We start from the raw sequence: 14968 nt of genomic DNA on the forward strand, positions 1-14968 counted from the left end.
TATATTAAACAAACTGAAATACCTTATTTACATAAGTATTCAGACCCTTTGCTATGAGACTCCTGTTTCCATTGATCATCCTTGAGATGTTTCTACACTTGATTGGAGTCCACCTGTGGTAAATTCAATTGACTGGGCTTGATTTGGAAAGGTACACACCTGTCTATATAATGTCCCACAGTTGACAGTGCATGTCAGAGTAAAACCAAGCCATGAGGTCGAAGGAATTGTCAGTAGACCTCCGAGACAGGATTATGTTCAGGCACAGATCTGAGGAAGGGTACCAAACAATTTCTGCAGCATTGAAGGTCTCCAACAACACAGTGGCATCCATCATTCTTAAATGGAAGAAGTGTGGAACCACCAAGACTCTTCCTAGAGCTGGCCGCCCGGCCAAACTGAGCAATCGTGGAGAAGGGCCTTGGTCAGGGAGGTGACTAAGAACCTGATGGTCACTGACAGAGCTCTAGAGTTCCTCTGTGGAGATGGGAGAACCTTCCAGAACCATCTCTGCAGCACTCCACCAATCACGCCTTTATGGTAGAGTGGCCAGACAGAAGCCACTCGAAAGTAAAAGGCACATGACAGCCCACTTGGAGTTTGCCAAAATGCACCTAAAGACTCTCAAACAATGAGAAACAAGATTCTCTGGTCTGATGAAACCAAGATTCAACTCTTTGCCCTGAATGCCAAGCATCACGTCTGGAGGAAACCTGGCACCATCCCTACGGTGAAGGATGGTGGTGGCAGCATCATGCTGTGGGGATGTTTTTCAGCGGCAGGGACTGGGAGACTAGTCAGGATCGAGGGAAAGATGAACGGTGAAAAAAGATGAAAACTTGCTCCAGAGCGCTCAGGACCTCAGACTGGAGGCAAAGGTTCAGCTTCCAACAGGACAACAACCCTAAGCACACAGCCAAGACAACACAGGAGTGACTTCGGGACAACTCTCTGAATGTTCTTGAGTGGCCCAGACGGAGCCTAAAGAACTGTTTTTTCTTTGTCATTATGGGGTATTGTGTGTAGGTTGATGGGGAAAACAGTTTAATACATTTTAGAATAAGGCTGTAATGTAACAAAATGTGGAGTCAAGGCGTCTGAATACTTTCCGAAGGCACTGTATATCCTGTAATAATCAGTTTCTGAGACATTACTGAAAGAACTCCTCAAATTCCTTACATAATGTAGAGGTCTTGAGTGCAAGACAGCAGTCTTAGCTATGTGTTACCCTGGGAAACAGACACATTCCGGAGAATCCATCTCACTCTGACTCTGTGGGGCGAGACAGTCAACATGGCACTGGTTTTCTCTGGGGATTTCAGAGGCTACATTTGGAACTGGAAAATGGGTGTTGACAAAGACTTTTTCAAAATAAACTGAAACAGCCATATTTTATGTTTAGGGTGTACATTTTGTCTTCCTAATAATTACAACAATACATTACTGATATGTATGATTCATCTTGACAAAATCTCAAGGTCATAATAATCCGTAACCAAAATGATTGACAAGGGACACAATTGTTCCATTGGTTATTTATTCTCTAAGTCTGATGTTTGTGGAAAAAGGAACAAATGGTGGTGCAAAAAAGAAGAGACAGAGAAAATCTATTTTTGGCCACCAGTTCTAGGCAGTCTTGATAAACAAAGAGACATTCTGTAACAAAACTAAACAGAACAGGAAGTCTATGTCCCAAATACCCTATAATCGTACTGCTTCCTTGTTCAAAAAAAGTGCACTATAAAGGGAATAAGGTGCCATTTGGGACAAAGCCAAAAACAACATGAGCTCTGTGCACTTCAAGGCCTTCATGACACAACAGACTGCTGCGAGAATAAACCACAATAAATACCCATTTTCACATTGACCACAATATAGACTACCAAATCATATCTACAGCAGAATAGCAGAGACTGGTACAGACGTAGCTTACTTCACTATAGATCACCTGAACATGAACGCTTTGGCACCCTTACGCTACACACCACCTCATTGGCTGATGTGATATGATGTCACAGGCTGGGTGAGAGGAGAGAGAGGTCATGAGAGCAAGAGAAAGAGAGCGTGAGAGAGAGAGCGAAAGAGAGCGAGGAGAACCATAAAAGGGCTAGATGAAGAGACTGGATACATAGAGAAAAGAGAGTGGAGACAAAGAACATATTTTGATTGAGTAGGTCCATTCCTTCCTCAATCCCTCCAGTAGCCCTGCACATTGAAATAACAGTACTGGCACTGTACTGACCTGTATATAAGAACGTTATATAACTCTACTCTTCTGTTTTTCTTCTGTCGCATTTCACGTGTTTTATTTCTTATCTGTATTACTACCGTTATTGTGCATTTTTGGGAAAGAGCTCGCAAGTTAAGGTTCTCTCTGTACTGTTTTACACCTGCTGTATCCTGTGCATGTGACAATAAAACTTTATAACAAATCATAATAGCAGCACTGAAAATATAGCTGGTCTCATGAAATTGAGCAAGACGTTTAAAACGATTTCAAATGACGTACATTTCCCAAGTTTCATGGTCCAATTGAAAATGGACCTAAATGTAGTGGTAAGACTAGAGACGATTATAAGTCTGTGGCTCTAACGACAGTATCTTGGAGGATTGTCCAATCTAATGTAAAGTATAAATGTTCTTTCATTTGTTTCCTTTTGACATTCTCACTGCATATATATATAAAAAAAAAAAACGACTTTCATTTTTAAACGGGGCGTTTTCCTTTCAACAAAACACATGCAAAGTATTCAACATCTATGAGACAACACAAATCAGAGACCGACGCTTAATAATTGTAGTACCTCAAAATCCACAGCATGCTCTCATTATCAAAACGCACATAATATTACATAAACTTTGTATAGCCATAAATAAACTGCAGCTATATACATTTTCCACTTGACTCCATATAAAAGCTCAATCTACTAAGGCTGGGACTATACCAGTACTGCAATATTTTTTCCCATGGCAAAAATTGAAACACGAAGCAGACAAAACGCTCCGGTCTTTTAAAAACCTGCTATATATAAATGTTGTGAGCTATAACATGGAAAATAAAGACATGTGACTCTGGCCGACAGCAATGTTTATTTCCAACATTAGGGCTGTTTTCCTAAAGAAGTTAAATCCGCTTCGTGTTTTGTTTCATTGACACGCTACTAACAAGTATCGCGTTACTGATATCGTCCGAGCCCTACTGTCTATCTTAGTTCATTCATTTAACTAAAATTAGATTATCTTTTCATTTTCCCATTCAACATGGTTATATTGTTGAAATAAGGAATCGTTTTGTTTAATTCTAAATATTTCACAGTCATTGTCCAATAGCTGTTAGACATTCAGATCCAGGACATGGAAACTGTGTGTGCAATAATGTGCAAAGATCCTTCTGAGGCAAAACCCCACAACTTGCCTTTGAAACCTAATCGTTCACTTTAAAAAGGTACATTCATCAGGAGTGAAAAACAACAAACACTGTCCTTCAGGTTCTATTCAATCAAACTGACAACCCAGTTTCTAGGATAGGTCAAAAACAGCATTATTCCTGTACAGAAAATGAATTGATACTGACATCATGTAGTTTCACTAGTAAAGGGATACTTCAGGATTTTGGCCATGAAGCCCATTATCTACTTCTCCAGTCCTAGTCCGATGAACTCATGGATACATCTTTATGTCCCTGCATCCTTCATCCAGTACGAAGGAAGTTAGAGGTAGTTTTGCAAGCCAATGCTAACTAGTGGTAGTGCAATGACTGGTAGTCTATGGTCACAGCTAGCATCTGGTTTCCATAGACTTCCAGTCATTGCGCTAACTCTAGTTAGCAATTGCGCTAACGCTAGTTAGCAACTTCTTTCAAACTACATGCAGAGACATACAAATGGTATCCACGAGTTCATCTGGATCTGGAGAAGGCGATAAAGGGCTTCATTGTCAACATTCTGAAGTATCCCTTTAACCCTTTAAGTTGGTCAGCACATGAATTCAAATGTGCATACTTACTGCAAAGGAATGCTTATTTGACTTATCACACTAACCAGTTTCATTGAACTTGCCACAAGTCTACCTGACACTGCTAGTGACTAGTGTTAGTCTCTAGAATTGGTGGATCCCTTTTATTCTCAGGTAGGAGAGAGGACGCCTCAGCCAGCCCGTTGAAAGACCCTTGGCTTTGCTGCTCCTCAGTCCCCACAGATACCTCAGACCGTGTGCTATTCTTCAGTGACAGTATAAAATCATTACCGTCCATGTCTGTCTGAAAGGCTGATTGACAATTATTGTCATGAGTCTTGTCCTGGAGGCAGAACTGAGCGATTTCCCCTTAGATAGGCCAGCTACTGAGTCAAAATTGGTTATATTGTAAAAATTCTAAAATGTGCTTTTGGTCTTAACTTAAGGGTTAGCAGTGTGGTTAGGTTTAGGGTTAAGGTTAGGTTTAAAATCTGATTTTATGACTTTGTGGCTGTGCCAGCTAGTGACCACTCCGCAGAGCTGCCACTAGAACAAGATTCATGATGAAAAACGCTAACCTGTGTCTGAAAGGGCTGCTCATGGTGTAGTGTACTAGTCTCCCCACTGTGGGGAGTGTTGCTCTGCTGCGGGGCTGAGGAACAGGCGTTGGCTGCTGGTGCTTTGTCAGTGTGGGGAAAATGCATATACGGTCCCTCTATCTGGCTGAGGTGGTCTGTGTGCGGCTCGGAGGTGGTTTTAGGCTGTTCCTGTGACACGACCGTGGGGCCATCGGTGGCCCCCTCCCTGTTGGGGAGTGAGAGGCGGAGTGAGGGAGCTTCACTAGGGGCTTTTGGTATGGGGTTCAGGTTGGCTGAGTTGTCCATCTGGTAGTACCCTGATGAAGGGTTGTGGTAGTATGAGATGGGGTTAGCGCGGTTGGTGTTGGTGTGTGTGCCATCAGTGTAACCCAACACAGAGGAAAGAGGAACCACCTCTGTGTGAGAGACTGGGGGTCCACTCACCCCCTCCTCCATAGACTCACAGTCATCTTCCTCCTCCTCTTCCTCCTCAGAGTCACTAGTGTGCAGGCTGTCGGTGCTGCAGTCCGAGAGGCCACTACATAAACTACTACCATCGTCCTCATCCTCCTCATCATCATCTTCCTCATCTTCATCCACTTCCTCTTCTAGATGCTGCTCAGCGTCGCTGGCAGTCGGTAGGTGCATGATGGGAGCCTGCGGGACTGGGATGTTGTCAGACATCAGGGGGTACTGCAGAGCACGCTGGACAGGGACGTTGACTGGTAGTTCTCCATGGTAACCATTGGTGACCTGCGGTTGTTGTTGTTGCTCGTGGCTCTTTTCCAGCTCCAGCTTCATGATGGTGTGCAGGAAGTGGGTGCGAACACGGATGGGGTTGAACTCGATGCGGCCTGTGCTGTTACTGCAGCCCTCCTTGCTGCAGCCGCACGGGAATGACATGCGATCTACCTGTACAGACAGACAACCAACGCCTCAGTTAGCCTCCAATACTGGACGGTTCCGTTTCCAATGAATAACGAACACATAGACAGATGCATAAGCATAGCAAGACGGTCAGACAGAGACAGGCAAACAGCCAGGCAAACAGCCAGCTAGCCAATAGCGGGCCAGCCAGCCAGCCATCATTTAACAGGCAAACATACTGACAGAGGTAATTCAGGAGACCCTCACCACAGCTCCATTTACCTGGCACTTGATGCCGGCCAGGCTGCAAGCGCAGGTCGCGGGGTTGCACAGCCCCCTGCAGTCACAGCCGCACTCCTCCCGGGACGCCCGGATGGCCCGCAGCTCGTGCTTCTCCTCCACGTCGATGCGTCGCACCCCGGACGCCCGGAGGACAGCGCGGCGCCGCCTAGTGGTCATCGGCTGCAGGAAAAAGTACTCGTCCACCTCCGTGTTGTCCAGGTCGATGTCGTCCTCTGAGATGTCGTCCAGGGTCAGTGACTCGGCCTCGTCCGACTCCACAGTGCCATTATTGGTCAGCTGGAAGAAAAAAACACGAGTAGAAGGTGATGCTCTCTAGTGATGTACATTGAGTAAACCGAACACCTTCCTAATATTGAGTTGCAACCCATTTTGCCCTCAGAACAGTCTCAATTCATCAGGGCATGGATTCTACAAGGTGTCAAAAGTGTTCCACAGGGATGCTGGCCCATGATGCCTCCAATGCTTCCAAACAGTTATGTCAAGTTGGCTGCATGTCCTTTAGGTGGTGGACCATTGTTGATACACACAGGAAACTGTTGAGCGTGGAAAACCCAGCAGCGTTGCAGTTCTTGACACAAACCAGTGCGCCTGGCACCTACTACAATACCCCGTTCAAAGGCACTTAAATCTGTTGTCTTGCCCATTCAAGCTCTGAATGGCACACACAATCCACGTCTAAATTCTCAACGCTTAAAAATATTTGTTTAACCTTTTTCCTCCCCTTCATCTACACTGATTGAAGTGGATATAACAAGTGACATCAATAAGGGATCACAGCTTTCACCTGGATTTACATGGTCAGTCTGTGTCATGGAAAGAGCAGGTGTTCTTAATGTTTTGTATACTCAGTGTATAATGTATCTAGGCTCTTGTAAAGTCCTGCCATATAGACTGCTGTAGGTGCTTATATGTGTATCCTTGTATCTATGAAATAAATGCTCATCTCCTGTTTATAATACCTTAGGTGGTGATGTAAATCAATTCAACACAAGTGGTTTACACAGGTTGTTCAAAGAAAGTTGTTACTCCAACACACTGTCCGAGGTCACAGCGAGGTGAGAGGAATCGGCATAAACCAATGAGGGGGATTATTATTGATAATAACTACATGGCTGACTGCTTGTGTTAGCGCATCCCCTTGTGTTGGATTAGAATCTCTGCGATAAAGCAGCTGAAAGTGCTCGTGAATACACTGAAGAAATACATTATAAGGAATGTAAAGGTCATTTTGACTGGAAAGGACTGTGCCACTCAGGTTTTTAATGTCATTTGTCATTAACCTTGAACTCATAACCTAGTCCTAATGCTATCCTGCTTTCCTGGTTATCCCCGGCTTACAAATGGGCAAACATTCCTTCCTCATCTCTCTGCTGTTAGCTGATTTCTAGCACAAAAATAGTTGCCATGCTACACATTGGTGTACAATGTAATGCACTTTAGGAACTTGGAGATGTGCCACTGTGTGTGCTTTATGCAATCTATTATTAATACACTGAATGTGCCACTGCACTGCTGGATACTTTAACACAAAGGCATAGTCCAAACTTTCAGTTAGACAGACTCGGCTGCCTTCCGTTAGACAGACTCGGCTGCCTTCCGTTAGACAGACTCGGCTGCCTTCCGTTAGACAGACTCGGCTGCCTTCCGTTAGACAGACTCGGCTGCCTTCAGTTAGACAGACTCGGCTGCCTTCCGTTAGACAGACTCGGCTGCCTTCCGTTAGACAGACTCGGCTGCCTTCCGTTAGACAGACTCGGCTGCCTTCAGTTAGACAGACTCGGCTGCCTTCAGTTAGACAGACTCGGCTGCCTTCAGTTAGACAGACTCGGCTGCCTTCCGTTAGACAGACTCGGCTGCCTTCAGTTAGACAGACTCGGCTGCCTTCAGTTAGACAGACTCGGCTGCCTTCAGTTAGACAGACTCGGCTGCCTTCAGTTAGACTAGTGGTTCCCAAACTAGGGGTTGTGACTCCGTAGGGGGGGACGGGTCGCCTGATATGAAAATGGGGGTCACGGGAGAATTTCCAAAATCCTGAAGAAAAAAATATAAAAAAGATATACCAAAAAATATATTATAACATCGTCTTTGTGTCTCAAAATCATTGTAATGTGGTTAACCTTAAAAATCGAAATGAAAATGATTCAAATCGAAAAGATAAAATTCAACCAGAGTGCCCTTACATCATGGAAAAAGGGCACACTTGACCGTTGCACTTGAATCATTCCCATGGTGAATGGCTAGGCCTGCTACGCTACAGTATGAAACCACACACTATTGCAGAGACTTTGATATTACTGGAAGCAATTTCTATGGTGAAAACAATGTGTGGGGAGGCAGGGGCACAGAAACTCACATCAATACCTTTGTCAGATAACACTGTTAAACAAATAATTTATGCTATTGCTAGTGCTATTGCTATGCTATTGCTAGCAATCAAGAGGAAACTGACTGAACAACAAATAAACGTTAGCTGTGTGTGCCGAGATGCCCATGCATTGACTTTTGTTACGCACACCTGGTTCCCATTCCCCCTGATTAGTATGTAATATATATATGACAAAACACACATGACGAGAGAAAACACTACATAAAGAGCGACCTAAGACAACACAGCATGGTAGCAACACAACATGGCAACAACATGGTAGCAACACAACATGGCAGCAGCACAAAACATGGTACAAACATTATTGGGCACAGACAACAGCACAAAGGGCAAGAAGGTAGAGACAACAATACATCACAGCCTATGTAACAGAAATATTTGGGTAACTAAACTACCTGAACGCAAGCATGCAGGGCAAATACAAAAACATTCTACAGATGAGTGACCGAATCAGTGGATTCAGAGGAAAGAATTATTATTGGAGAGTCTTTCAAAAGTGAACCATGCCCACTTCCCTCGGCTGTGCATGTTTCTAACAGAAAACAGCATCAGTAAGTGTCCCACACGAGTGATGACTGCTCACCTCCAACGCTTGGAAGAGCACTTTGGGACCTACTTCCCAATCCATTTGACTGTGATCCTGGCTCAGTTGACATGCCGGTAAGTGAAATCGAACAGCTGATCAAGCTGTCATGTGATGGAATGCATTTACGTGTCACTATGGAGGAGTTTTGGTTCCTGACTCGAAGCGAATACCCTGCCGTCTACCTCTAAGAATTATTGCCGAGTTCAAAACAATTGGGAACTCGGAACTGGGAACTTGGAAATCTCAGACTGGGAAAATGTGTTTTGAACGGTCATTCAACTCGGAATCTCAAGCTCCTTTCTAGAGCTCAGACTTTCCGACCTGAAGATCACTGACGTTTTGATTTGACCTCATATTTTTCAGAGTTCCTAGTTGTCTTGAAAGCACCATGAAACTCATGGTATACCCTTCACCAGCTCATATCTGTGTAAAGCTGGATTCAATGCTCTCGTCTACATTAAAAATAAATATCGATCCAGGTTGGATGTGACAGCAGAGATGAGGTGCGCACTGTCGACCACGCCCCCTGACTTTGAGAAGGTCTGACGCGACATGCCTCAAGCACACCCATCAGATTAGAGGTGGTGAGATAATGCATCTTATGTCAGACTAATTTGCAATGGACTGTCATAGCCCACATTAAAAGTATGTGATGGTCGCAAGAATTTTCAGATATCAAAATGGGGTTGTGGGCCAAAAAAGTTTAGGAACCCCTATGTTAGATGGAGTTGACTACCTTGAGTTTGATGGAGTTGACTACTGTCGTGTCTGGACTATCATTAAATGTGAAGACTGTATATTATCAAAGCAATGCTCTATTTGTAATTTAATTACGCAATTAAACTAATCATGTAACTTTAAACTAGGAAGTCGGGGCACCACGAAAAATGTTGTTCATAGAGTGTCAATTTTAGAGTGTCGATATACAAATTGGCTTAATTATTTATTTACTATCTAACCACACCGAATTAAATAAAACAAACTGTAGATATGTGGGTTACTACATGATACAAAGAAAAAGTCCCCAGCGGACAAAGCCGATATGACGGCTTGTAGGACAAATGTAAGGGGTGGGGACTGAGAAAAAGCGGGAAAGACGAAATGGATTCACTACAGACAGTTGATAATTATATTCATTGAAATGCTAATCCTTTGCACATGAGCGGCCGCTCATTCGAGAATAATTTCAATGTATATATTTACTCCCGTATGTCGTTGTTGTCTTCTCTGTTGGAATCGCCTGTCCGTCTGCTGGAGAGTCAGTTCATCAGAGAGTTTCTGGTTAACTTCCTCAGAAGTCACAATGTCCTTCGTGGTTGTAGCTTCCTCCGCTGCTCTGGATAGTGTCTGTTGTAATCGATACGTCAGGCGTACAATGTTCTTAGAATAGATGTTTCGGCGATTGTCGGTATTCTCGTACTAGACTTACAGAATTTCTAGCTGCAGACTAGTAATTATACGTCTAAGATTTGCTCTTATTCTGTAGTGATCGATAGTCTCGGAGTTTAACCATTTCAAGCCGTGTAGCCAAAACTACAGTTGTATGACCGAATGATCTATAGAATTCTAGCCATTCCAACGTGGGGAGTCCCAGCGTTCTCTGACTTGATGTAAATTTTGTAGGAAGTGGGTTTTATACTCTGTGGGAAAAGGCGCGAGTCCATGACGCCGACATAATGCCTACGCTTACGTGGGCGTGACCACTGATTTGGTTAACTTTATATGAAAACCCATATTGTCTCATTTAGAAGGTTAACATTACTTTTCACAAATAGTTTAACGTTTAATTACATATGTTTCACAATATTTAGATGTGTTCCTGACAGCTGGGAAATGTACACTTTAAGAGATAGTTATGTGTGTTTCCTGTCCTTCATGAGATCACCAATTGAACCATACTCTTCATGACTGTCCCTTAAAAACTTCTTGTCAATATGGGGGCGCTGTTTCACCATTGGAAAAAATAGTGCCCAAATTAAACTGCCTCGTACTCAATTCTTGCTCGTACAATATGCATATTATTATTACTATTGGATAGAAAACAATCTATAGTTTCTAAAACCGTTTGAATTATGTCTGTGAGTGAAACAGAACTGGACTTAGAGCAATTTCCCTATGTGTATGTGAGAATGCAGAATTTTCCAACCTGCTCTCAGACCTGTGTATAAATCTGCCTGTCTTCTATTGGTTGAGATGCACTGCATACGCCTTCCCCTGGGTGTCAGCGAATAGAGGGTCTTGAAATGGAGTCTCTAGGCAGATCTGAAAGTCTATAAATTGATTGGAATCAAGGTGTCCCCTCTTTTGACTCTTCGCTCTGACGCAGGGAGGATCTTGGCATGTCGTTTTAGAAGCTCCTGTTTTAGCTCCTAGATATATCCGGCTCTGTTTTTATTCGATATAGGCTTTAAAGACATCATAATCTTGTTATTTTAAACCGAGTTATATCAGTTTATGTCAGTATATTGCGATTTTCGGGTATTTCATTTTCTGGCGTTGTAGGAAGTTGGGTATCTCTCTCTCGCATGCTATTGTTTACTGCTAATTGCAACGTGGAAGACGACTTTCTCCAACCCAGCAACGATTCTTTTGGACAAAGGACACCTATCCCAAGATTCTGATGAGAGGTCATCAAAAAGTAAGAACTATTTATGCTGATAATTCATTGTTCTGTTGAAAAAAGTCAAATGCATAAGACGCCATTACTTGCAGTGTAGCCTTGCTTTATCGCACGCTGTATTGCGCAGTAACGTTAATTTTAAAAATGTAACCCAGCGATTGCATTAAGAACTAATTTGTCTTTCAATTGCTGTCCAACCTGTATTTTTTTAGTCAAGTTTATGAATAGTTTTCGATAAGAATAGGTGCCTTTCCAAGATGGCGCCGGACAGATTGCTTGAGGTTTTGGACACTATTCTCATTGTATAAGCACGATTTGTGCCGCTAAATATGCACATTTTCGAACAAACTCTATATGCATTGTGTAATATGATGTTATAGGACTGTCATCTGAAGAATTCTGAGAAGGTTAGTGAAAAAATTAATATATTTTGGTGGTTTATACGTTATCACTATTTTTGCCTTGAATCAATGCTGGTGTGATGTTTGCTATTGTGGTAAGCTAATATAACGCTATATTGTGTTTTCGCTGTAAAACACTTAGAAAATCTGAAATATTGTCTGGATTCACAAGATCTGTGTCTTTCATCTGCTGTACGCTGTGTATTTTTAAGAAATGTTTTATGATGAGTAATTAGGTAATACACGTTGCTCTCTGTAGTTATTCTAGTCGCTTTGGTGAGAGTTGTGATGGTGGCTGCAATGGTAAACTATGATTTATACCTGAAATATGCACATTTTTCTAACAAAACATATGCTATACAATAAATATGTTATCAGACTGTCATCTGATGAAGTTTTTTCTTGGTTAGTGGCTATTTATATCTTTATTTGGTCGAATTTGTGATAGCTACTGATGGAGTAAAAAACTGGTGGAGTAAAAAAAGTGGTGTCTTTTGCTAACGTGGTTAGCTAATAGATTTACATATTGTGTCTTCCCTGTAAAACATTTTAAAAATCAGAAATGATGGCTGGATTCACAAGATGTGTATCTTTCATCTGGTGTCTTGGACTTGTGATTTAATGATATTTAGATGCTAGTATTTACTTGTGACGCTATGCTAGGCTATGCTAGTAGCTTTTCTACTGATGGGGGTGCTCCCGGATCCGGGTTTGGGAGGCGTTAGAGGTTAGGTGTCCACGGACCATTCCCACATTCTCAAAAGTAGAAATATTGTTTAATTATTCAAACTTTTGATGTTCGAGGGTCTCTCTGTGTTCCACAGTTTACATTCCAATCTCGAACACTACAGAGCATAGGGGCAGCGTATTTTATGACCGACCATAAACAGTCGACTTCCCGCTCTCCTTCTCTACGAGAGGGAGCATGCTGTAGAGCGGACCCAGATCGTCACAGGAGAGTTATGACACTACCTTGAGTTTGATGGAGTTGACTAAAGTTGACTACCTTTAGTTAGATGGAGTTGACTAAAGTTGACTACCTTGAGTTTGATGGCGTTGACTAAAGTTGACTACCTTGAGTTTGATGGCGTTGAGTTTCTCCTCTTTGAGGTGGTCTCGCAGCATGTCTCTGTGGCTTCTCTCCTGCTCCACAGCGAAATCCCCCAGGGTGTAGCGCTGCACCCAGCTGTGGCGTGTGGACATGCCCAGGGTGCTGCCACCCTGCGTGGGCACGCTGGTGAAGCCCTGGCGCCGGCTGAAGTAGTACACCGTCACGCTCTCAAAGTGCACATTGCGCACCAGCAGGCGCTTCTCACACCTCAAGATAGAAGAGGCTGTTAGAAGGAGGGATAGAAGAAGGGATGGAGAGAAAGGGAGCATTTAGAGACAATTTATTATTTTACCTTTATTTAACTAGGCAAGTCAAATTCTTATTTACAATGACAGCCTACCCCCAGCCAAACCTGGACGACGCTGGGCCAATTATGCGCCGCATTATGGGACTCCCAATCACGGCCAGATGTGATACAGTCTGGGTTCGAACCAGGGACTGTAGTGACACCTCTTGCACTGAGTTGCAGTGCCTTAGACCGCTGCGCCACTCGGGAGCCCTTAAGTGAGTATTGCTGCTATTGATATCCCTATGGACCCCTTGAGTTCTAGCATCCCTAACATCCTCCCTGTCATCTAAAAACCCACAGGGAGCAGGAGCTAGGGGAGATCACCAGCTAGAGATGAAATCACACTACTCCCAAGAGTTACTTCCTGTTTCTCTCTATCATTCTAATCCCGCTGAGGCTCTCTATGCTGGTGGTGCTTGAGGGAATCCCATCTGATTTGAAAAGCAGTAGGTGAGGAAGTGGCTCTATTAACTGGGAGTTTTTTTCCACTGAAAAGATGGATGGCTACTCACTAGCACAACGCTATTTCATTCACTTTGTGTCAAATAGTTGACAGTGTTGTCTGAAGTTGGCAAAGCTGGCTGTGTAAGTTAAGCAGTCAAGTATATGCATGCTGGGTAAGCAACTCACGGGCGACGGGGGTGGAGGGGCCGGGGGTGACGCTGTCGCTGCTGTTCCCGCTGTCGCTGCCAGCAGAGACCTCGTCATCGGACCCCCGGAGAGAGAGGCAGGGGGAGGGGCTGTCTACCTCCACCTCCTCAAACTTCCTCTTCAGGATCCCACTCATCCTGCCGTAGGTCTACCACCCAACGTCTGGCCCTGAGAGAGAGAAAGAATGTTGTCATTGCCGTTATTGCACAAGTGTGTACATGGTCGATGAGCAAACCCATTCTACTGTACATGGTTGCTCAGTTCATGGCATAGTGGGCATTGATCTCTCTCAATAGGTATATGTGATGAGTGTATGCACATCGAGTGCATAAAAGTAAACTTAACATTATGACTATAACTACTGTTCTCTGAAGGAGGGAAACGAGGTACAACATACTATGGGGAGTCGCACTCTTGCGACTTCGGTTGAAGGATCTACAATCACGCCTGATAAGGCCACGCCTCGCTGGAAGCCCCGCCTTCCACAGGTGATAAGCGTGAGGCTCGGATTCATTCCTTCAATTTAATACCGCTCTTCACCGAGCCCAGGAATGGGCGGCGTGGGGCCAAACAGGTGTTGTACCTCGTTTCCCTCCTTCAGGGAACAGTAGCCCAAAGCGAGAGCATGTGCACACTGCTCCCCAGAAATAGGGAGCAAGCCAAGGTTAGGAGGAAGAGAGAGTCTCTCCCCATCTGTTGATGCACACCACCACTGGCATATTGTTGGTTCTGACCAACACAAGCCAGCCCGACAAAAGCAGGGGGAAGTGTTTGAGCGCCGATATACCGTTAGGAGCTCTGGGTAATTGATATGGTGCACTCCGCACCAGTATCCATCCCTCCCGAATCGAGTTGCCACCGTACACCCCTTGGAAGGGGGGGTGCGTCTGTCGTGATCACCTTGCCAGATATAACTCAGTCCATGGGAGCCCCCTAACAATAGCAGAGGGTCCCACCACTGGGCCAGGGCCCGAAGGCCTGACAAGGACACCCGAAGCGACTGTTAGGCTGCGAGATGCGTCCAGGTGAGTGGCTAGCACACTGCGTTGGAAGGGCCGCAGCAACAATAGCCCCACGGGAACGACGTCCATCACAGAAGCCATCATCCCCAGTGGGCGTAGCCCAGACTAAATTTGGCTAAGCAGAGCCGGAACCTGAACACCCTCCGCAGGGATAGAAAAGAGCGATATGCGAGTGAGTCTAGCTCCAGACCCAGAAACGG

The 14968-nt window shown here is 44.2% G+C and overlaps 1 protein-coding gene across 1 annotated transcript; it reads right to left on the reverse strand.

Moving 5' to 3' along the window:
* Positions 1-1989: 1989 nt before the first annotated feature.
* LOC120050756 (cysteine/serine-rich nuclear protein 3-like) lies at positions 1990-13882 on the reverse strand. Its single transcript, XM_038997314.1, has 5 exons — positions 13726-13882; positions 12770-13029; positions 5682-5978; positions 4533-5444; positions 1990-2019 (listed from the first exon to the last, which is right to left on the reverse strand). Exons 1-5 carry the CDS (start codon positions 13880-13882, stop codon positions 1990-1992), a joined length of 1656 nt encoding a protein of 551 aa, XP_038853242.1.
* Positions 13883-14968: the final 1086 nt, after the last annotated feature.

This window comes from Salvelinus namaycush, chromosome 7 (genome assembly GCF_016432855.1).
Source record: "Salvelinus namaycush isolate Seneca chromosome 7, SaNama_1.0, whole genome shotgun sequence".
Taxonomy (NCBI): Eukaryota; Metazoa; Chordata; class Actinopteri; order Salmoniformes; family Salmonidae; genus Salvelinus; species Salvelinus namaycush.